The sequence below is a fragment of the Phyllostomus hastatus genome, unplaced genomic scaffold (assembly GCF_019186645.2).
Source record: "Phyllostomus hastatus isolate PE091 unplaced genomic scaffold, TTU_PhHast_1.1 phas_contig_34, whole genome shotgun sequence".
Taxonomy (NCBI): domain Eukaryota; kingdom Metazoa; phylum Chordata; class Mammalia; order Chiroptera; family Phyllostomidae; genus Phyllostomus; species Phyllostomus hastatus.
In genome coordinates this window covers 16,282,134-16,306,909 of record NW_025333857.1, presented here as the reverse complement: position 1 = coordinate 16,306,909, position 24,776 = coordinate 16,282,134, and the positions used below count along the sequence as shown (strand labels likewise).

The 24,776-nt window shown below is 38.7% G+C and overlaps 1 protein-coding gene across 7 annotated transcripts in view; it reads right to left on the bottom strand.

The window, feature by feature from the left end:
• Positions 1-24,776, bottom strand: part of FREM1 (FRAS1 related extracellular matrix 1) — a 160,492-nt gene that overhangs the window by 5,472 nt on the left and 130,244 nt on the right. For 4 of the 7 annotated variants that reach the window (XM_045840792.1, XM_045840790.1, XM_045840793.1 and 1 more), the window contains 8 exons: positions 20,168-20,297; positions 17,290-17,362; positions 12,006-12,155; positions 10,303-10,544; positions 9,589-9,636; positions 9,185-9,349; positions 8,868-8,996; positions 8,274-8,389 (listed from right to left, as the gene is read on the bottom strand). In XM_045840792.1, the coding sequence (XP_045696748.1) occupies positions 8,274-8,389; positions 8,868-8,996; positions 9,185-9,349; positions 9,589-9,636; positions 10,303-10,544; positions 12,006-12,155; positions 17,290-17,362; positions 20,168-20,297 (1,053 nt within the window). Of the gene's footprint in view, positions 1-8,273; positions 8,390-8,867; positions 8,997-9,184; positions 9,350-9,588; positions 9,637-10,302; positions 10,545-12,005; positions 12,156-17,289; positions 17,363-20,165; positions 20,298-24,776 lie in introns of those variants that run through there. The other 3 variants (XM_045840791.1, XM_045840794.1, XM_045840795.1) reach the window with 3 other exon arrangements.

The window sequence follows — 24,776 nt, the reverse complement described above, 5'->3', positions numbered from 1 at the left end:
TTGTAAGGTACTTACAAAGAAAGTAACATTGTATTATAATATCTGGGCTTTACACCACAAATTCAACAAGTTCTACATATATTTTTAAGAAAATCAACAATTGCTTACTTATAAAGATTGTTTAATGTCAAAATATTACTCCCCTCATAGGAAGCTTATCTCTAAATGGCATAAATTTGGCGATTATCCAGTTAATTTGTTCCATAAGGTAACCCAAACAATGCAGATAAACTTACTGGAGGCCTGCATGTTGAGCCTGGTGTGCTGAGCCAAACACCCAGGAAGTGTGGTCCTTTACCATACTCAGTGAGACAAGCATGGCCTCACTGTCACACTTTCACACATTGTGTAGAAGTTAAAGCATTTGTTCTTAAAAATACAAATTTCAAATTCCCCCCCGACGATAGAACTGTTTTTGTTATAAGTTTAAGGTATATGGCATAATGACTTGACTTACATGTATTATGAAATGATTACCACAATAAGTTAACATCATCATTTCCTATAGATACCAGAAGAGAGAAAAAATTTTTCTATGTGATGAAAACTCTCTTAACAACTCTTGACTATGCTGTACAGCAGTGTTAACGACAGTCATTATGTTGAACATTACATTCCCAAGTTCTTATAAAGGGAAGTTTGCACATTCCAACAACCTTTATCCAACTCCCCCATCCTACATCCCCACCCACAGTAACCAAAAATCTGATCTCTTATCCTATTATTTTTATTTTTGTTTTTTAGATTCCCCATAAAGTGAAATCATAAAATACTTGTCTTCCTCTGTATTGCATTCCTCTGTAATGCCCTCAAAATTTATCCATATTGTCACAAATGACAAGACATCTTTCCTTTTCATGGTTGAATATTATTTCATTGTATATATGTTCTTCTTTATCCACTTCATTATCCATTCACCTGGCAATGAACACGTACTTTGTTTCCATATATTGGCTGCTGTGAACACTAGGGTCAGATGTCCCTTCAGTATGGTGTTTTCATTTCCCTCATATATATTCCTGTAAGTAGAGTTGCTGGATTGTATGGTAGCTCTATTTTTAATTTTTTGAGAAGACTCCATACTGTTTTCCACAGTGGTCATATCCATTTACAATCCCACTAAGAGTGCACAGGGGTTTCCTTTTCTCCATATCCTCTCCAGAATTTATCTCTTATCCTTCTGATGACAGACATTCTAACTAGCATGATAATTCCTGAGAAATTATTTTAGCAGCAAACTGAATTATTCCTATAAGCAATACTTGATTGTGTCTAATTTTCCAGCAGGGCTCATTAAAAGCTCTTTAAAAATGCTTCAAGTAGAAAGCTATAATTATTTTCTTATTTTTTTTAGAACAGAAAGTTTCCAACAAGAAACAAAGTCGCCATGATCTTCTTGCATGATTAATATTTTTAAAAATAGAAAATAAAATTAGTAATACTTGTATAAGTTTAGAAAACTGTTGAATTTAATTTCACTCATTTTGCCTATGTCTTTCCAAACTTCAGATCTATTTCTTTGCTTTTCCAGATCACATATAGTGAATATAATTAATTGTTTCTTAATGTTTTTCCCCACCAGTATTAGCAGTGGACCGTTCTATAAGGCAGAAGCACTTCTAGGCCTTCTGAGACATGTGAGGCTCTTTGCTCCTTTTCCGAGTGGCCTCAGGCTGCTGCAGCTGGGTGTTGTGACTCATCTCTGATGTCATTATTCACTGTCAGCTCCTGTCTGACAGTTCAGCTGATATGACAGCAGACCTTTTCCCCAACCCTTCACATCCAATATGGTAATTCTCATGTGCCGAGGGTTAGAACCCAGAATATCATGTGTGTGACATACAGACCGAGGGGAGGCTTCAGAGACTTCCTTAGTCTATGTGGTACGCTGCAGAGAGCGTGGGAGACTGGCTTCCACCTCCTGCCCTGCCCCTTCCTCCCTGACAGATGGAACTTCAGCCTCATCTCAACATCAGGAAGTAGCAGGTTTTGTTTAACATCTCCTTCTGCTTTAAGATGTTTAAACTACTTTTGAAAGAGACTATAAAATCCATTTTAGTTGGTCAAGGGCAAGTTTGATTTCCTTTTTGACTCTCAGGAAGCAAAACACAGAAGATCAAGATGGGAAAATAGCTTAGTTTAGGGTAGGTAAAATATGAGACTACAGTTATTTATTAAAAAATAGGCATTTGTAGATTTATAAAAATATATCTATTATGCTCATATACATATAAGGTATGACAGATATTACATATGTAGATATAAACATAGATAGAAGGAAAAATAAAATACAGAGACATACATGCAAATAAAATCTTTTGACAGCTTTGAAATTTTAAGTCATTCAAAGTGTGTTTAAAAGAGAAGCCTTAATGTTTCTAGTTACAGAAATACACATCTACTTTTTTGAAACTTTCTGATTAAGTATAGATATATTTCAGAGTCACTCTTTAAGGACAGGTCAGCAGGGGTTCCAGACGCTCCTGTGGAAAAACAAAATGGCTTCAAAGATAATGATCTATAATAATAGAATTATCAAATGTACAGTGACAACCTCAGGAAGTGAGCAGATGAGATTACAATATGTAAATTCAAGAAATACCCAATCTAGCAGTCTGGCTCCTCTGGGCTAGAAAAATAATAAAATGCCAACGGGGAGGAAAGGAGACTGGAGATAAAGACTGACCGGAGCTGGTGATCTCATTAGGGACAAAGCATGAAGTAAAGTTGCTGCCCCTGAAACACGGTGCTGTGAATGACCATCAGTAAGGGAATGCAAGTGGCGAGGGAGCCCAGGGGAAACACAGCCCAGAGCTGAAGAATGGTTCCTGAGGCCAGATCAAAGACGTACTAGGTGCATATTAATTCTAATTACAGAATCTAAACCATCTCATAAACATAGTTCATAAGAAAGCAAACATCCAGGCTATAAAAATGTAGTTAAAATGATAAGTTTTTATATCACAGAAAGAATCAATAATTCCCAGAGGAATACCCATTTTCAAGCCACAGGTGTTAGAGAAAAAGAAAACAAAACAAACCAGAAACATAATGGGTGAAGGGAAGCAGGAGGGCCCATAGGATGGATGAAAACAAGAATGGTAAGGGAGAAACTGGGGTTCAGAGGAAAATTGTACAAGGAGGAGGTGCCCTTGCATCCCAAAGATATTCCTCTAAAAATGACTAATGCAAAAGAATGTGGAGATCTTTTATTTTTCCTTTTAGGTTGCTTTTTATCTGCTGCTAGACAGTTTCTGAAATGCCTGTAACTAGTATTAACTACTCTTGGAGTAATCATTCTTGTTGTTCTTCTGAAATAAAATGCATACTGAAGTATCATACCAATGAAGTCAGATAAAATATTCATATTCATTCTTTTCATTAAAATTTTCAAATTAGAAGCTTTTAATGATATTTTTAAAATCTCATACCATGTATATTTTCTTTGCCTCTCTTATACACACTGGGAAACTATAAGAAATGGTATTTGATAGATGTTTTAATTTCTGGATCAATATGGTGAATAGATAATGTATAATTTGAAAATATTTACATTACTGATAAATATAAATTAGACACTTTATAAAATATGATGAAAAACTCCAATTGCTCCTAAAAACTTTCTAATTTCTCAATTTTACATCTAAAAAGAAGTCACAGTTTCAGCTTAAAACAATTCCAAGACCAGAGTTTATGAAAATACCCTCAAAACGTATAAACAAATTAGTTCTGACCCTGCCTATTTCATGTTTGACTTGCTGGGTATGATCGCTAGTCTCTTTGAATTAATAGGGGAAATAGTAATTTTACATTTTTATAATAGTTTATTTTAGAACAAAATATCTACCTATTTATACTATTTTTAAATATCATTTATGTTTTTGTAGTTACAATCAACAAATATTACTTGTAACTCTTATTACATTTAGGTCCAGAGAACTTTTTTTTTCATTTTTATGTTTTTTTCTTTTTTTCCTTTTATTGAATTTATTGGAGTGACACTGATTAACAAAATTACACAGGTTTCAGGTGCACAATTCTCCAACACAAACACTGTGTTGTGTGTTCACCACCCCAAGTCAAGCCTCCTTCCACCACCATTTATCTTCCCTTTACCCTCCTCCCTCTCCCCCACTCCTGCTTCCCTGGACAATTACCACACTGTTGTCCACGTCATGAGGTTTTTTTCTTTTTTGCTCAATCCCTGACCCCACTCAGCCCCCCAACCTTCCCCCCTGCCACTGTCAGCTGTCAGCTTGCTCTCTATCTATGTGTCTCTTTTTCCTTCTTAGTCCATTTTTAATTGAACGTATAGTAAGACATCAACTCAATGAAAGCTCAATTTTGTAATTTAAATTCAGTGACTTTTACATTCTTCACAGAGCTTTGTGGGAAGGGTTATGTGGGAGAAAATTATTAGGACTGTATGACAACTTTACTGATAAAAACTGCAGGGTTTAAGGACTTATAAAGAGTCCTTAAATGTCTGTATCTCTGAAGCTTGTTGATGATACTGGCTTGTGGGGTCAATACCATGATTGGATAATACTTAAACGTGTGATCTGATTGACCGTAAGTATTCAAATAAACAATTATTGGGTGAATGAGTCCATAACCTCAGAACTTGATTATACCTCAGGCTTGCCCCAAGAGGTTATTTTGATTCTAACCCAAAGGAAACTTCAGATTCATAATTTAATTTAAAAATCCCAATATGTCTTTGCTATGAAAGATACAAAATTATTTACACATAGTTTTGAAAAACTGTTTTAGGTTAGCCTAACACAAAGTTAAAATGAGTGTCCTTCTCAATACCTGAGATGAGAGATCCCCCAGAGGATAGTAAAAAAAATTATGTCCTCTCTCTCATTTATTAGCTTGTATAACCATAAGCAAGGGATTTTGCTTCCCCAAATGTCTTTGTATTATCTGTAAAATGTTGATAATAATACCTTCTTTCCTCACCAAAGTTGTGGGAGGGCCAAATAAGCTAATAAATGTGAAAGAATTCTGTAAACTATAACATGTAATATAAAGGAAAGTGTTACTGGCAAAGAGGCATGTAGAAATAGGTCAGGCTAGGGTAAAAGGGTCATGGGGTCAAGATGCTTCAAACCAGGTTATAGATGAAATCTTAGATCAAATGCTTGAGAGTAGCTAGGCTTTTCAATTAATTTGGACCTTAATTGTATTACTAGGGTAAATGAATTGTAGAATAGTAATAGGTATATGAAAAAACCCCTTTGTAACTAGTCTTACCATTAAAATCCAGCTGCTATTAGATGGATTGATAAAATAAAATAAACAGAGATATTGGAGGACAAATACAGAGTTGTCAACATGAAGCCATCAACAATGTTACTATGAGTTGTCGTAGAAGTAATTTTTTACACTAAAGAGCTAGAAGATGATAATCTCAGAAGAAAGAGTAGTTCTTCTAAGAAAAGACTGTTAGTGACTTTACACCAACATGGATGAATGGATGGAAAGGTGTCACTCAACATGTGTTGTACCTATTTTTCTCAGAACATTAAGAAGCAAGTAAAGCTTCATTAAGGCCACTGGAGTTCCTTGCACTGTTATTTAAAACCACTGGAAGATGAACAGGAAGGCTGCTTCCACACCTGAAGTTTGCGGGTTCTGTTTCTCTGCTCATCATACTTTACCACTAAATCCCAGCAAAAACTGCACTTCTGCACTTGCCCTCGTTGTTGTCAATAGAGACACCGTATCTTTCCCTCTCTAGCATGCTGTAATCTTGTCCTTACTAATTCAGAGAGTTTTGACTCCATATCAAAGTCTTTCCTTAAGGAGGAAAAAGGCCCATTCCACTATTTCTAAGACAAATGTTGAAGTAGGACATTTGGACTCTGGACTACCAGAAAGATGAACACGCGGGTCCTAAGGAGATTAAGCCTGGAACATTGCTATAGGAGAAATGACAAAACTAAAGTCCTACTTCGAGCACATCATGAGAGGACAGGGTTCTTTGGAAAGACAATAATGCTTATAAAAATAGAAGGCAGCAAGAAAGGAGGAAGACCAAACAGGGGATGGGTTGACTCCATAAAGAAGCCATATGCATGAGTCTACAGGTGCTGAACTGGGCTGCTGAGGTCAGGGTATGGTAGGCATCGCTCATTTGTAGAACCACCAGGAGCCAGAGCCAGCTAAACATCATATAACAACAAGGGCATTGATTTATTTTGGTGGAAAAATGTCTTAATTGTCCTTTAACATATAGTATTATGGGAATACATATATTTAAACAAGGAATATCCATAGGATTTTTAAAAATTTAACTTATTTTGCCTTGGCTGGTGTGGCTCAGTGGATTGAGTGCTGCCCTGTGAACCAAAGGATTGCTGGTTTGATTCTGAGTCAGGGCACATGCCTGGGTTGTGGGCCAGGTCCCCAAGAGGCAACCACACATTGATGTTTCTTTCCCCCTCTGTCTCTGTCCCTTCTCCTCTTCCTAAAAATAAATAAGTTAAAAAATTAACATTTTATGCCACCAACTTATCAACAAAGACATGAAAGCCCCTCACTGACTAACCTCTATGTCACCTTTACTTATAGTTAGGACATGAAATACATCAGTGAAGTAAAGCATGGTTAAGTTGATCAGTTTTTAAATATACTTTAAAAATATCTTGTCAGCTTTTTAAAAATCTAGGTATAATTTCCACACATTTAAATGCATACTTCATACATTATTCAATCTGATTAATTTTGACAATGGTATATATTCATCGAACAACCAACAAAGCATCATCTATTTTCTAGTCACCCCACAATTCCTGCCAGAGATAATTAGTTTTTATTTCTAATTCCAACCAATAGATTAGTATTTTTTCTATTTATTTAAGTGAATCATATAATATGTATTCTTTTACGTTGAGTTGCTTCCCCTCTAGGAAATGTTTCTGAGATTTATCTACATCACCAGAAGTTTTAGAAGTTCATTCTATTTGATTGTTTATAAAATAATTTATCAAAAAAGTTATTTACAGTATTCTCTTTTGATGGAGATAATATAAAGAACTCCTATAAATCAACAAAAAAGACAAATGACCCAAACTATTGTTATTATAAAAAAGGATCTATAAGAAATTGTTGTGAATGTCTTTTTATCTTAATGTGTACTTTTATTTCTCTTGGGTGAATTCTTAGGAATAGAATTGCTAGATCACGGGGTAGATTCATGTAAGTGTTAAAGAACCTGCCAGACAGTTCTACCAAGTGGTTGAACCATTTTATGTATCCACCAACAACACCTTAAAATTCCATTTGCTCTACAACACATGGTATTGCCTGTCTTCATGATTTTTAACTCTTCTAGTGGGTGTGAAGTGGTATTTCATTATGATTTTTATCTACATTTTTCCCAATGTCCAGTGGTGGTGAGCATTTTTTTTATGTACCTAATGACCAATTGTATATTTTCTCTTGTGAAATTTCCAAGTCATTTTTTGAAAGCAGGTTGCCTTTTTTGCACCTGGATTGTAGGAGTTTGTATTATCAATATTTGAGATCTTCATCAGATATATATTTGAGATTAGCTTTTTCCAAAGGTGGCTCGCCCTCTCATTTCTTTTTACCAGAGTTTTTAGAGAGCATAACTTTTTAAATTTGACAACATGCCAGATCTGGCTGGTATCCAGCAGAGACCTCTCTAGTCTCAATTTCCAGCCATTGGGCATATTCATCTAATTGCACTGTTTTGTATAATATCCAGGAATGCAAAAAAGGAGGGTCAGGGATACTTATAATTTTTAAAGTCCTTCTAAACTAGGTAAATTTTGTTGTCATTATTTGACCACAAGTCACCCTTCTTTGAGTGTTCCATTACCCAGTGACCCTTTGGCCACCTCATTTCATAATCATCAATGTTCCTTACATTGGCATAGGTCTGAAGCTGTACAACCTCTCATTGCTTACATGTTTTTAAATCAACAAGCAGAAATTTTTATTAATAAAAAATGCTAGGACCCACAATGCTGCTAACTCAGAAAAGCTCTTTCTGACTTTCTCCAAAAGATTGAGACAGAAAAGATTGAGAATAGAATTGTGGCAATGATACGTTTTTGCCATAAACAATCTAAGTCAAAGGTCGGCCCCAAACCCATCCTGAACTATAGAACTCTCTCTGGGTTCTTAAAACAAACCCAGGTAAGTAGGTGCTAGATACTCAACAATTGAATGAATGAAGCAATGAGAAAATAAGAAGGCAACAGAAGGATATCAGTGAAATGTGAAACAAGGTTTCTTACTGTTCCCTGCAAGCTCTGGCAGCTGTGTTCCATGTGCCTTTCTGTTCTGTGATCAAGGAGTGGCAGTAGCCAGAGTGACGATGCCACCCGGCTGGACAGGACTTGTCTTCCACCTCCTGAAAAACAGTTGTCGGCGTTCGCATCATAATGGTCTTTACAATCTGGAGTCTGTTCTCAGCATAAAGGGTCCTACAAGTCCCTTAAATTGAACAGAGTAGTCCTGTCACCAGAAAGGAGGTCAGCCCTAATTGTAACTCTCCACCTTCAGAAACGCAATGGCTTCCTACAGAAAACTCTACTGAAGTTAGCAGTTTCAAGTTTATACCTTTGACATCCTGATAATTAAACAAATGCTTCTTACACTGTATTGCTATAACAAATGTATTCTCTTTTTCTTAAATTCTAAAATCGTATTGATATAACTAATGCATATTGTGATTTCTAAAGTGCCACTCAGGCCACTGTTTTCCGTTTCTCCTTCAAAGTGTAGTAAGAGCAGGCGGACACCACATGAGTTGACAGAGCGTTCCCTCCTAACCTTAACACAAGCTTCACTGCAAGTAAAGGTATTTGGCTGCTCAGCCTGTGTCCCACCTTGGTGTGGGGGCTCCAAGCTTTCCAGGCAATCCCATCGCACTTATACAGCTTTAGGAGGCTTTCTTCAAAATGGAAGAGTCCCTTCAGTTCCAGTGTACAGTTCTTTGGAAATGAGGACAAATGGCTCTATGGGAAGGAAGCAAAGGTAGCAGGGATGTGATTTACTGTACCTTGATCACATACTTACCCACTTCATGTACTCATTTGATGAGTAGCATTTGTGTTGAGTAAACGATCCCCAAGCTTGAAAGCTGTGTTATGGCTCAGGAAACAGCTTGTTGTAAGGTGAAAAGGAAATAAAAAACTTTTCCTACCTGTCTGGGGAAGTGTGAGTTAGTTGTGGATTCCACCTTATCTGCCTGAGGCAATGCTGCTACCTCAATTGCCTTCTGTGGCTGACTAGTGACGGATGTTTCAGTCTTCCTTTGGTGCACGGGGGAACTGTCATCCTTCAGTTGCAGGGAAACCATTCCATGATACTGGGGAAATTAATAAATGACAATAAAGAAAAACCAAACACCAAGATAGCAAACAAAAACATTTGTTGTAAAAATGAGCAACTGAAAAACTGGATAAAAATAAAAAGGTTTTTCTTCTGATCACCCAAGCCTCCAAAACAAATTTCAGAACAGAAATTTATAAAACATATAAAAAATTGATTCACTGTTTTGCATCCATGAATACAAGAAATTTAGCAATTCTCTCAGATTATGCTTACTTTATAGATGATGTCTGTTCCATTTCTATAAACAGAGGATGGATAAACCTGAAATCAAAGATATGGACAAAATATGAACAAAACTGGTTTGAATAATAATTAGCAATAGGTTAAAACTTTTCCAGTAAGATCTTGTTAATATTAAAAAATTTTTAAATGTATTTCTCAAGATTTTCCTGTCCAAATCATTGGAATTTTAAAACCGCTGGACCAATCACAGCTTATCAATATTGATTCCTACATTCGTAGCCTCCAATAGGGAGAAAAGATACCCTTATTTTGTTGGTACATCTAGAGGGCACACCTGTCCTAAAACACACACATACACACTCATGTGTATGTGCCAGGTTAGAATGCTGTGTTAATGCTGTCAAAGCCATGGTCTCCACACCCAAGTAGGGTGCTTACTTAATTTCATTCTATTCCAGGGTCACTGGTCATTCCCTCTCTGTCTTCATTACAAGAGAAACCAAAGCTGAAATTATATGGATGAGTCAGTATATCTATCACTTCAATTAGTACAATTAATGAAGTGGGACAGCATTATGCTACCTGCATACAAAAGACACTGCATGATTATGCAAGGAACTATGGCCCCCACTCACTATAAGAATCAAAACAGTTTCTTCAGTGCTTAGGAATACTCATTGATATCTTTTAATTCTTTTAATATGTACTACAACACACCAAAAACCAGGCAGTCCCCATCCTTACTGTTTTGCCATTCCCTCGGGTCCTAAGCTTCATTCCATAAAGATCTGTAGAATCAAGGCCCTGTGGGGTGTCTCCCCTGGTGACTGCAGGCCGCTTGGAAGATGGAAGAGGTCTTCTTTCCAGATGAAAGGAACCAGAAATGACAGGGAAGGAAGACCCCAGGGACAGCGGGTGCCAAATGCCCTTCTTCTGCGAGCTGTGCTTGTCGGGGTTGAAGGACTGTGGAGGACGGCGGCACTGTCCTGGAGGCACGCAAGATGGCAGGTCAGTCCCAGCGTTTTACTCTAACAGATAAGTGCTGACATCAACACAGCCCCTGCAGCAGCTTGTCGTGAAACTTAGACAAATGGTTTCCCACCAGATGTTGCCTTTTAGCCATTTGCCAGAAACTCCTTTGCTCTTCAGCAGTTTCCATCGCAGAAAGCTGTGCCTTTCTGCACGTCTACAGTCATGAAACTGATTTCACAAACCACAAATAAGAGCCATTGTCATGACTGTACATCACACTTATACCACGACAGCCTCACTGCTGTTCCTGTTATAATGCTCCTCCAAACACCAGGCTCAGTCCTTGGTCAGGTGCCACTACCAAGTGATGGTCCTTTCCCCAGTCTCCTTGAGGTAGAAACTGGAACTGTTTGAAGATATCAGTGAAATCAAGTAACAGCTATAAAAATTAGCATTCAACTGCTACAGAGCAAAGATCCAGTAAATCTTGATGGAGCTACTTCTTCTTGAAACACTGTCAATTAGTCTGAAAAGAATCAAAACCCAGCACTCACATCTGGGTAACTTATCCTTCATTTGTAAAGTGTGTACTTCGTTTAGTTCATACACTTAATGTGACCAGCAAATACTACTGAAAAAGAAGTAAATTTGGTGTGGAAAGGAGGTGGGGAGAAATGTAGTGAAAATATGAGTACGATAAAAGAAAGATGATGGTGTCTATTTTATTGTAGGATGAGAAAAAGGAGATAATAGATTTCAAATAAAGAAAACATACGGGCCATCGGGCATGACAGCTATAAAAAGAGCCGACTAAGAGCTAGCATGCTAACTGAACAGTAGTCAAATGCTAAATAGACAAATAAGAAGGTATTTGGCCGGAAAAACATCGAGAGCACCAAGGACTTTGGTTAGTCTTTGTTTCATTTGATTCACAGGTTATTCCTTAGCATATACCATCCAGGACCTATTGGGCCCTGCAGCCCAAGGTTATTCATTAATGTTCTCCAGCTGCTCCTGAATCCCCAAGCCAGCTCCATCGTTCACATCTTTTTTTCTCCCATTCCTTCCTTTTTTAGACCTTTCCTGGTCACACTCCAGTGGGGGCTCAGATTTTAGGCATGAAGAGCTCTCTTTAACAGAGGAAGATAATTACAGCCCTGCAGACTCTGGGGGAAAATAATTGTCGATAGATTCTCACCAACATTGTTTCCCCCTTGGTGAGAACAACAAACGGGTAGGAAAAAAACTAACTGCACCACTGACTTGTTGCTTTTCTGAAAGGACAGTTCTTAGCGGGAGGAAAACCGCATGAAGCAGAAACCAGAATAAAGGGCCTACATCGTGACGAGGTTGCTTTCTTGACAAGAAATTAAGCATTTTGATGTGAAGGCATTATCAAGCACATTGGCTGTTGAAAGCAAGCAGCTACAGCACTAGGACCACTTCTGATTTCAAGATGAGGATCAAAAGAATACCTCCTTTTGAGTCCAAAATTTTCACTGCGGCTTTTGTCTTTGTGCCAAGAACTGCATTCACCAGGGAGTTCAGAATTACTTCAAAGGCCTCATCATCTTCCTCTAATCCGTCATAGGTAATTGCTATATTCCACATCTTAGTTGACATTCCTACAAGAAGTAAACATTTTAATTACTCTTTAATTGCTATTTCAATCACCTAGGTGTCAGAGAAATATATTAATTAACATGTCTACAGCTCAACTGCAGTAGCCTGAGTGAGCTATTGTACTGCTACCGACTCACTGAGGTCCTGCTGTTCTCCCAAATAATATTAAAAGACCACATTTGTTCCTGGACAATGATTTCATTTAAATGCAAGCACTGTAACAAAAAGTAAGCTGCATTTTGCAAGGGATGAACAGAAAAATGGTTAGTAGATGAGATCCAAGATTTAACTTTTTCCCGACCTGCCCCTTTTCTCCTGAAGAATAAACAAGTACTGCAATCTTAAAAGCGTACTAGTTTCAAAACTCTTAAGATGTCGGTAGACAGTTAGAAGTGATTATTGGATGATACTTCGTGCTATTCACGGAACCCTTGAAATGATTGATTTCTAAAGACAGCTGCCTCCATTGGCTGCCCCACTTCCTGAGATCTTTTCTCGCCTGCAAACGCTTTTGCTGATGATGTAATACTCAGTAGTTTGATATCCCCCTAGAGAGAACTTATGGGCTGGGAGTTCCAGAAATAGACTGAGCCGATTTGTTGTCATTGCTGTTTTCTTTCTGTCTGCCTCTGTAGATGGAGTTACAATCAGGCTTGGATTACGTAACTTTGTCAACTTAATACTAAACAGTTTTGATGTTTCAAACATATCCCCAGCCATCCTATCAGCAGGAAGATGGGATGCAAAGCAACCCCCAAATGCAAAATATTAAAGCTGGAAGAAACTTCTGATGTTGTGTAATCCTGACCAGTTTCCATGATGTGGATGCCAGGACATCCTCCTGTGTTTATTTAGAAGAAAAGTGGTGACAGGAAGAAAAGAAAGCACTGTTTAGTAGAGAGAAAAGGATCAAATTTAAGGGGAGAAAGGATAATAAACTTACGGCTTAACCTTTTAGGACTAAGTTTTTAAAATCCTATCATTTACTTCTGGGCTAGTTAAGTGCTTTTATCCCCATGCATTCATCTCCACAAACACTTTAACATTTTCTTTCTAGCCCTCTGAAGATCAGAGTAATTTTGTCCTTGCAGATCATTTTCTACATATTTGTGCCTCTCAGTTGTGCCATCTACGCAACGGCCTCCTTGACGGCAGGTCAATACAGACTTCATGATCTAATCCAAGCCTAATCGATACCCAGTCAAATCCAATGGAAAGATGGAACTGTTCACTTATCCTACCCTTGGCTGCACTTAAAAGAAAAAAAAGTGTATTTGAAATAATTTTATTTTTTAAATATAGGCTGACAGCTAATTTCTTAGGCTTTCAATATCAACTGAGTTCTTAAATCAATTACTTCCATAGTTTGCAAAAATAGAAGTTGAAGTATCTAACAGAAAATATTATATAAGTCCCACCACATGGATGAATGAATCAATCCATCAAAATATTTTTATTTTGTGTCCATTATATACTTACCTTTGCTTTAGATGCTATGGAAAATACCAGAGGTATAACATAAGCAAGCCTGACATAAAGGAATTTAAAATCTCTTTGAAGAGATAAGATATAAGTATGAGAAAAGTCAATTATTCAAGGCTATGTATGATTAGCTGCTGAAAGATACAGAATAGATTGTCAGTACTATATGTATGTGGGCCCCAGAGGTGGAAGGGTTTGGAGGGAAGAACTGGGAAAACAGCAGATGCAAAGGCAGGAAGACAGCGAAGTTGTGGCCTTGCTCAGGGAAAGCTGAGCAGGGTAGCTGGCAAGTGAACAGGGTGATAAGGCTGCAGTAGCAGTTTTTAGTTCGACTGCTGGACACTAACTGGGTGGCCAGATTCAGACTTGAAACCACAGCAACTGAGAAGGCTCTTGAAAAAGGATGTCTTGAAAAATGAAACTAAAATTATGATGTGGGTAGATTTAGGAGCTCGGGCAGAGAGGCTAGAAGATGGGAGACCACATAGGCAACCATTCTGATGAAACTGGCATAGGGCAGTAAGAGGCTGGACAAGGCGGAAAACATATGAATACTAAGATTTTTACTATTCAGAGAACTGTTTTGATTCTCAAAGCTCAGAGAGTCAATCATTATTCAAATAAAAATCTAATACAAAATATATATATTCCCAAGCCTAACCAAAGCCCCTCTTATTTTAAGATATTTTTTTTTAGTGGAGTAGAACCAGGTGGTTAGAGAGAAACTGTTCCAAGTTTCATTTGAGTGCCTCTGATTTGTTTTCCTGCATTTCGACTTTGTTTCTATGCCTACCAGGTGTGCACATAGGACCAACTTTTTAGGTTAATGAGATTGGAATTAAGAACTTGTTTTTTTCCTTTTCCTTCCTTTCCCACTTTCAAAGTGAAAAGTATTTGTCAAATTACTGGGATTATAAGCAATTTCAGAAGGCCTGAACTGGCCTCCTGTTCCCATAAAACAAAAGGTGTGGAAGGAGAGAGGGAGGTGTCATTTTATGCAGACATATCCCACTTCACAGGCTAGGTTGTTCCTGGATGCCCTCCTGAGAAGCAGATTTTACCACTTAAAGACATTTTCTCAATGTTTTTTAGCAAATGCCACCTTAGAGATCTGACTCTCTGGAAAACCCTTTGACTCTTAGGAATGATGAAGTTTCCATTAAGAATGCAGCAAACCTTTCAAGAACACATTTTAAAGAAAAGCAATCACTGCATTATGAATATCTACACTTTGACTCCGATGAATCACAAAAGCTGACCGCAAAGTAGTCCGGGTCAGTTTTTGGCTCAGTACAATGTCTGCAAGGCAAGCTTACTTGAGTGTAGCTCACTAGTGTGAAGTCACTCAGTTTCTCTCCAGCTCTCTCCCAAGAGCTCTGTAACCTCATAATACCCCACCATCTTTGATTTCTCACTCCCTGTTCTTCTCCAATCATGGAAACTGCTGTTTTCAAAGAAATGGACAGGTTGCTTGGGCAAAAGGGATGGGTGTGAGGTTGGAGACACCAGATCCAAAAGAGGTAAGGGTTAACAAATGGGAGTAAATAAATACTTACAGGATCTGTGTACATGGGAAACTTAAAAAATTCTCTAAAGCAAGACTTCAGTTTATGACACTGTGTCTGACTAATAAGTTCCTAAACAATGAACAACCAAGTATTGTTTCATTTTAATTTATAAGATGTTTATTTCTTTTTCTTAACAAGTCTAAATAATCTCTAAAATCATGACCATTTAGGGTCCTTAGAAGTCATTAGTATCTCCTCAAAACATCATGTTAAACTCTTCTAGACAAATGGGTATTTAAGTTATCTAGTGGGATCTCTAAGAAGTAGCTTTCAGAGATCCTTCTAGTGTGATACTTTCTAGTTTCCACAGTCCACACAGAGCATCTGGTAGGCTGCTCAAATCTACCGAAAGCCAAAATCACTCACAATCTTGTAACAAATAGACCTCCAATAATAAAGATGACATATGACAAAGACTCTCGGCTCTCAAAAAGTAGAAAGATTGAAAGTGCTTTAATGTGAAGTATGGAAAGGGTGTATTGCCCTTGACCAGAACATAATAGACTTCTGAAACCTGAAGATGAACACTAAATACATAATGGGAGTAGGTCTCTCACAAAGTGTGCTCAGCCTAAGGAATAAACTTACGCAAATCAGAAACATATCACTGGAAGGAAGTCAACAACAGTATTTGGGTTTCTGCAATGTAAATTTAAGCCTCATTGTGATAAGTTGAATTTGTCACTCAAAATTCCATATATTGAAGTCCTGATCCCCAGTATCTTAGAATGTGACCTTACTTGAAAACAAAATGGTCTTACAAAAAAGGGAAATTTGAGCAGAGACACACCTTCAAGAAGAATGCCGTTACAGACATGAAGACAACAGAAGCCAAGGATGCCAAAGATTCCAGCAAACCACTAGAGAGTGGACGAGAGGCAAGGAGCACATTTCCCTCACAGCCCTGAGAAGGAATCAACCTGCCAAAACATTGACTTTGAACTTCTGGTCTTCAGAACTGTGAGAAAATAAATTTCTGTTTTTAAGCTACCTGGTTTATGATGCTTTGTTAGGGCAGTCCCAGCACACAAACAGTGCTCAAACATCATGCTGCCTGTGATGCACCGCAGAAATGCATTTCTTTTCTATGTTTAACATTGAAGTTGTCAGTTTTGGAGGGTTGATGGTATCTCAGCCATTTTGTTTTGCCTTTGCCATACAGCAAGAGTTTGGACTTGATGGTGTGTTCTCAGAGCACAGAACACCTGCTCTGCAGGACACCACAAAGCCTTAGGTCCCGGCTGCTTCTCAAGGCTTTTTCCATTTGCCCCTGAACAGGTGATCCAGAGCAGAAGGAAGGAGGGAGAACCATGCTGAGCAGTGAGTGACAGCAACCTGCCCCCACCTTCAGAAGCCAGGGAAAGAAGGCACAGCTCCAGCCTCAGTGCTTTAGGCACAGTCCCCAAAAGTGTGTCTGTCTGTCTTTCAACTGAAAGTCCCCTTCTTCTACCTGCTGAGGATTCTGGGAAATCTTCCAGGATGTTCTTTAGCCAGAACAATGGTTCATCCTTTGAGTCCCAATGTGTTGTTAGTAAGTTGTTTCATGTCAGTATTTCCCACCTGACAGAACATCCTTGAGAGTTGGCACCATATTTTTGTGTTCCCTTTTGCACCTAGCAAAATTTTTCACAAATTGAATGGAAATTATATGCTATCTAATTAAACAATAATTTCCCCTGGAATCTCCTCATAGCAACCTATTCCCATAGAAATAATTTAGAAATTTCTTCTAGAATCCATGTCACTATAACAGTCTGAAAATGTCCATCAAAATATGAGGCAAATTTTTTAATTATTTTAGTTTTTAATAGCTTTTTAAATGACAACATTTTTTCTGTATTTGTGGACGTTTGCTTTGATACTTCACATTTTTATTTGTTATGATCTCATTTTGAATAAATATTCACTTGTAATAAAATAAAATATGAGGGGCAAAACCTCAAGTCCAAACCAATCTATCCTAGAGTGGGGAGATACGATTCCCTGAGAGTTTCTAGTCAGCTGAAGCTGCATAATGTTCTGTCCTCCCCAAAATCTCCAGACATTCTTATAAGAACATGAAACAAACTATAGACACCAAGCATACCTGGGTCAAACTGAATCAGTTTAGATGGAGTCATGGTAAAATCTTTTCCAATTGTAGCTGACAGTTGGTTGACCTTAAAAGGAAAGAAATGCCTTTTTTAATGAAAATAAATATTCTATAGCAAAGAAACCTAGTCTAGTCTCATACTAGACTAAACTCACTCTTAAAATGTTTTTCATGTAATGTTTTTTTTAATTATAATAAGCCATGTTTGATCTGAGCTACATGGACCTTCCTTTAAAAAGTTAACATTTTCTAAACTAGTATCAATGGGAGTAAAACTTTTTTGGCTTCTTTATGCATGATTCAGTTATTAGAGAAAGTAACATGAATTTTAAATAATATTTTTGTCTTTGTTACAAGGTTTTATTTCATTACCTTCCCTTTATCCCAACCTTGTTCTAAAAATAATGCGTCAGAGCCCTGGCTGGTGTGCTCAGGGGACTCACTGCCAGCCTTGAGAACCCAAGTGTCACCAGTCCCATTCCCAGTCGGGGCACTTGCCTGGGTTGCAGGCCAGGACCCCAGTAGGGAGTGCATGAGAGACAACCACACATTGATGTTTCTCTGCACCTCTTTTTCCTTCCCTTCCCCTCTGTCTAAAATAAATAAATAGAATCTTTTAAAAAATAGTAAAATAATGACTAAGAGAAAAGGCAGTGGAGGAGCGAAGAGGACAAGAAACGCAGGCACTCTGACAGCCTGCGCGCTGATTGGTCAGCAAGCTCGGAGGTCTCCTACGAGCTCCAGGGCCCTGAAAGCCTTTAGACTACATGAGTTGAAGCAAGTCTGCTCCATTTTCCTGTCTGAATGAAACCATCCCTCTTCGCAGACACAAATGAAGACTTTGTGGGAATGGCAGACCTGGTAAACAACCCCACAAAAGCAATCCCCACCCAGAATCCAAAGGTTCTATCAAGTAAATTGCAAAAATCCCCAAATTGCTCTGGTTTAAAGAGGCTGTTGACTGATCCTCTGTTCCCCATTCCTAGGGCTTAAAACCAGAAGTGATTTAGGCATTCTAGAGCCATGGCCTTAACTTCCCCCAGAGGTAGCCTAAACCTGTGTATATTAAGAACAGTGTCCTTAACTGAGAAAGAGGGCATTGAATGAGAACCCCATGGAAAGCACAGGCAGCTGTTACTTTTGGAATTTTTTAGGTGTTTTAAGATGGTCAGGAAAGCAGGTTAACATATTTCTTCCCTTTCTTACAAAGGAATGAAGTGCATGATTAAAAACTCTAAAATTCCTATTTCTATGGCCTCAGACATTATCTCTAATTCTGATCAAAGGTTCTGCCATCTGCCAATGGGCCTGCAGGGGGAACAGTTTGCTCAAGTAGGGTATTACCTCCTAAAATCCCATTTGCTCTTTGCCTACAATGCCAAGGCTCCTCCTGAAGAATCTTTCATCATGGAAAGGCAGCCCAGCATACACCTGTAGCCACCATATGCCAGAGTTACACAGCCCAGCATGGTTCTTGCACGTGCAATTACCTGGTATTTACTGCCACTGAGTTTACAGAATCCTACGTGGGAAAGAAATGGACTGAGGCAAGGTGGTTGGAGAAATCAGTCCAGTGAAAGTGCACAATGCAAACCAGGGCAAACCACGTAGGTAACGTTCTTTCTCTTTCCCTGTACCCAGTCAAGAAGCCAGTAAGCTCTGGCATGAAGCAGCAGGCAGTGTGCTGTGGACAGAGCCGTCCCTGCAGGTCTCAGGCCTGTGTTTGATGAAAGTCTGCACACTCAGCCGGCAGGTTCATGGTGTGCATTCAGCTTAAGGAGACAAAAGGTTCCATGTCACACCACGTATGTTCTTTCTGCCTGGCAAGGTGAATGGTACTGTGGCCCAAAACTCCAGACTCGAGCATATGGTGCTTTCTATGGAGGACTAGAGGACTATTAAAAAACCACCCAGGCAGATTCTCTTTTCCCATAAACAATCTGCCAGAAAGCTATAGGGCATACCATATTGTCTAATGTTTTAACAATAAAGCACCCACAAATCTGAGGCAAAGAACCTGTGTCTACTGGAAAGATAATCGCTAAGTCTTGATATGGTAGAATTAGGTGCACAAAGTTCTGAGGATGATTTGAATTTATTATTGTAACTGAGACTTAACTGAGATGTCATTTTTTTCCCAGAACCTAATACCATTACATTACATTGAGGTCCCTTTCATTACATTGAGGAGGGTGTTCTTAATGCTTTTTTGCTGTCTTTAGTACATAAAAGCTTTTCATGCTTTATTCTCTTGAAGTGCTATTATAATAGCAACTCCTAGAAAAAAAAACAACCTTCAATTCTAGAAGCCATGTCAATAGAAAGGAATAGCAACTTGACTAATCTCAAAGTGATTACTGAAAATTCCTTGTATTGCAGGGTGCCTGTATTGAAATATGCTCTCTTAATTTTGCATGACTTGGGCACTTTTAAGATAGGTTTATCCCCTAATTTTCCTGATGCACTGAGACAAGAGGAGGTGATCCTGGTGCATATTAAGAGAAAGCCATTTAGGGACTGAAATTTGCTCTGGGCACCTCACAGAATGTCTTACCTACAACGTTTCTTTCCAAAGCACAGTGTGGTCCAAGTTCACTAGGCTGGATATATCTCCCCGTGAAACCAAACTTCAATAATTAGTAACCAGACTTAAAAACTAGAACAGGGTTAGAAATACCACATCTAGGAGCTAAGGAAGCTAGATAAAGGATGGAGGGACAAGGAGATCTTGCATCTGGGATCTCCAGATTAGTGTGGCACGCCCGCAATTTTAAATTTTCTTGGTTACTCTGATTTTTTCTAATAAAATAATCAAAGGCACCAACCAGCAACCTAAGTTTTAGCTTGACAGTTTACATTTTGGAGTTGTTACCTTTACACTCACAAAGGCCGAGTCCATGGAGTAGCCCCTCCTGGTAATTTCCAAGGGCAACATGCCCACGTTCTCACAGACCTCATATTCAGTCTGTGACCATTCAATATGAGACCACTTCAGTTCCAGACTGTGCATGAGAGAAAAAGAAAAGGGAAAATCATAAGAAATGCATATACATGTCTACAGGGGTCGGGTCCTCTGCTGGGTAGGAGACTGAACCATTGGTCTGCATCCTGGTGTACCTGGCGTAAACAAAGATGCTTCATCAACCTACACCAACACTAGAAATCCTCCCACTTGTTCACTACATGTTAGTTCACAAAGAACTTTTACTGACATTATCTCACCTAAGTCTCTCTTACCACAACACCATGAAGTAGACAGAAAAATGATTAGAATTCTATTTTACATATGCAGAAACTAAGGTTAGAAGACTGTTGGAGTTCCTACAGGCTTAATGACCAAAAGAAAAAAAAAGGACTGAAACTTGAGTATTCCGAAGGGAGAGGGAACAGCAGTGGTAAAGTTCAAGGAGACATTCACTTTTGGAAAGGACACTGATACGAATCCTTCTCTCTTATCTTTTGGCCTTCTTCATCAGTGCACCAGGAACTGTTCCGGACCCAGATCTTTTCTGAACTTGGGTTCCATTAGATAACAAGTTATTTTTGAGGCTGTGCCTAAGAATTAAAATGTGTAGGTGTTTTATAACCATTATCTGTCCCTTCTCCTGTGCCCATACAGGGGTTGTACTAATGTGTGCAGCAGAAACAGCCACACAACTGAAGAAATCTAGTACAGCATTGCCCCTTTCCCCACAACATCTTCAGAGAGCCCAAAGTTTGATGAATCCATGTTCTTTAACCCTCATAGGAGAGAGACTTTTTGTTTTTTCAGGAAGAGAACTGAGCCTAAGAGAGATTAAATAACTAGTTCAAAGACAAAAAGCTATGGCAAAGCTAACAGATAGCAGAAATGAAATTTCCAGCACACATCTGAAGCCAAAGGCTTATTCCTCCTCTACTGTCCTTCTTCTCATTTGGAGTTTGACTGTTGTGTTTGAGCTTGAGCAGAGAAATACAATTTTATCTTTATTGCAAAATTTTTCCCTTTGTGAGGTTAGAAAAGTTAAAATATTTCCCCCAAACATTTCTGCCCAAACATGTTTTCCATTTTTTTCTTTACCCCCGTAAGCTTTAGCTGTGTGCAAGGACGCACGTACCCTTCACCGGGACGGTCTACCATTTGTTTTATTTCATGCATTTCCCTCTCACTCTACAAAACCCACTGTGGTTGCCTTACCATATTTTCAAACTTTCAATTGGATTCAGACTCTTTCCTTTGGATTTAACATTTCTTAAATATTTTTTTTCTTGAAGAATTAGATATTCTGGGTGCCCCCTGTGGGAAGTAAGGAGTTCTCAAGTCTCACAGCTTCCAGGTTTCCCTGGGCACCATTCATGTCAGAGAGGAAGTTTCCTCTCTCCTAACCACATTGTGTTCTTACACCAGTCACGGGTCACTGTCACATCCTATATATTAAGTTCACCAGCACAATAGACTCACTAGCATTGTCTCCTACTCAAACAACTCTGGACCAGTGGGGCAAGTGTGGGAGCATGGAATTATTGCAGAGGTTCATGAGTTTCTATGGCCATATATGTTTATTTATCAATAGATAGGAATTTATTGTTACTAGCAAGCTGGGCTTCATAAAATCTGTACATAAACACAAGACCCTTACATTAAATAGTATTAGCAACCTCATGGGTATTTAATGCACCTGAATTTAAATCTAGCATGAAACTGATCAAGAAACAAAGAAATAAATGACTATGCTTTAAATAGTACAAGGTAACAAGCAACAGAAATATCATAAATGTCAACAGAAATAGCATCGTATTATTATCATTCTAATTAATTCTGTTATTATTCTAAATAACATGTTGCAAAGAATTCTGAAAGGATCCAGCTAAAGGAAAAAGGAAAAAAAATCAGCAAAAGAGATTAGGGAAAAAGACAAAAATATGAAACAGGAAAGAGAGGAAAGCAATGGGAACCTGTGAAATAGATAAGTATGGATGAATTTCAGCTAAGTTTCAGTAAGGTGCAAATAAGTTTCAGTGTCCAATCTCCTGAGAATTTATCCATTGCTAATACCAACTAAGAGAAGCAGAAATTCACCAACATCACTGTGCATATCCAAAGGACCTCACGGCCTGAAGCTCAGTGCAGTTTGACTGCTGATCTTGATCAAACAGAGGGACTCTGCAGAGCGCTGCTGTTTGGGGAAGTGCATGCATTGCCCTGAGGCAGCCTTAGAATGTTGCACAATGCATAGAGGTTAAGGTTGCCATTACACAGTGTTCTATTTTATTTTCTTGAAACTCACTGCAAATAATAAAGATGTATTGAAAAGCCATAAAATGTCAGCCAGGCTATATATTTTCCAGAAAAATATTTAAATTCCAAAACACTTGTATGCCTGAGGGTAAGTGCAACACATGTTTTTGACGTTTTTGTTGTTGTTTGCAGTACTGCATTTCAGAAGATCTTTCTACACGGAGACTATGGCTACTTAAACTCTACACAAACACCTGGAAGAAACATAAGAGGTGTAGTCAATCCTTCAGGAATTCTCCCTGTTAGAAGCCACACAGCTGCACGCGTGACATCATGGAGGTAACCAAATGCAGTAACCCATGAGAGGAATTTGGAAAGCTCTGGATGTGTGGGTGTCATGCAGACAAGGGTTGGTTCAAACCTGCAGATTTTAATGATCCCTCCCTTCCACTATTACCATTGAGGAAAGCATGTTCTAAGGTTAGATGTGAAGTTTTGGGACACACTTTGTGCAAAACCCATATGATGATCATTTCAAGTCATTTAGCAGGAGGTGAAAACTTGGTTAGCCCCTTGGTCAGGCTTTCTCAACCTTGACACTGTCAACATTTGGGACCAGATAGTTCTTCGTTGTGGCAGGCAGCCTTGTGCCCTGGGAGGTATGTGGCTGCATCCACGGACTCTACCCACTGACTGCAGTGGCCCCGCCCCTCTCAGTCACGACTATCACAAGGTCTTTCCAGGCATTTCCAACCCACCTGCCCCTTGGGGGAAATCATCCCCAGGTGAGAAACACTTCTCTAAGTGATCTGGGGGCACACTTCACAATACAACACTTGATTTAATGTGAAAACAAAATTTTGGTTCCCCAAACCACACAGGATGAAGTAGTGAGATTAAATTGAATCAGAAGTCAGGAGGCTTCTGGTCCCTCTGCCACTCAGGGACTCTAAGTCCAGCACAAGAAAAGCTGTTTAAATACTCAATTTAAAACCACAATCCATCCCCCAAGTCCAGCAGTTGTGATTGCTCTTATCCTGACCTACTTTCTCATTTTGCAAAGTATGTATCACATACTTTTTAAACATACTATTTACTTTACTTAGATACTGTGTATGCTCTAAATCAAAAGAGACAGGTCACTGATGTATTTCCAATTCCTGGTAGAATGAGTAGGATATAGTAAGTGCTCAATAAATATTTGTTAAATGAATCTTCTTTAGCTGTTTCCTAAGCTAAGTTGAACACCCAAGTGTTTTTTCTCCACTGCCCTATGAAATTCAGATTTCACACAATTTGAAAAAATGCCAGGCTAGTATGATCCTCATATGTTCTTTCTAGCCCTGACTTAGTTTGGGTTCTTTGCCTACCATTGGGCTTTATTAGAAAAATTACATTGATAAAGGAGCATTCTACACACAGTGTGATTTCTTAACACACATATGCTATTTTCTAAAGTGTGTGCATGATTTTCAACACTTGGCAATGTCTGGAGAGAGCCTGGATTACCACATGGGAGAAGGGTAATGCGGGCATTAGCGGGCAGAGAGGCCTGGGATGCCACCAGAGATCCTGCAGTGCCCACTGCCCAGCCCACGACAAGGAGTCACCTGGCCCAAAATGTCAATAATGTGGAGGCAGAGGCATCAATATACACTTCCTGATATTTTATACTGTGGCTACTTGATTCATTTTTATGAAGGAACCATAAACTTGGAGAAACGTTTACGAAAACAACTCCAGTTTGGGACTCGGGACCTTAATGTAGGTTAACGAGAGTGTGTGGAAAAGGCACTTAACGGCTCTGCCTCAGTTGCCTCACATCCCTAAGTGTAATAATCATGAGTCCGTACTTCAAAGGAACTAAATGAACCTTAATGAATACCCATCAAGTATCTTTAGCTTCTCAGTGAAAGGTTTCATGGAAGCTAAAATTGTGATGAAATTATTCTTATAACAAGATCTTCATCTGTAATCAAGTAGCGTATGACTTAAGAAAAGTGGGACATTAAAAAATATTTTTCCAAGTAGTCAATCTAAGATTTATCAGTTCAAAGAGGATGCTATTAAGCTCTGTAATCGAATGCAATGAACACCTGTGTTTTCATTTTTGTCTTTCTCTCATGGCAGCGGGGAAACGGCCGTCAGCCGGGAGGCAGCGTGGTGAGCGCGACAACGCCTCTGCGGAGTCGGACACTTCTTGTTAGGGTGTGAGTACGGCCAGTTACTCAGTTACTCTCCGGGCCTCGGTGTTCATTATCTT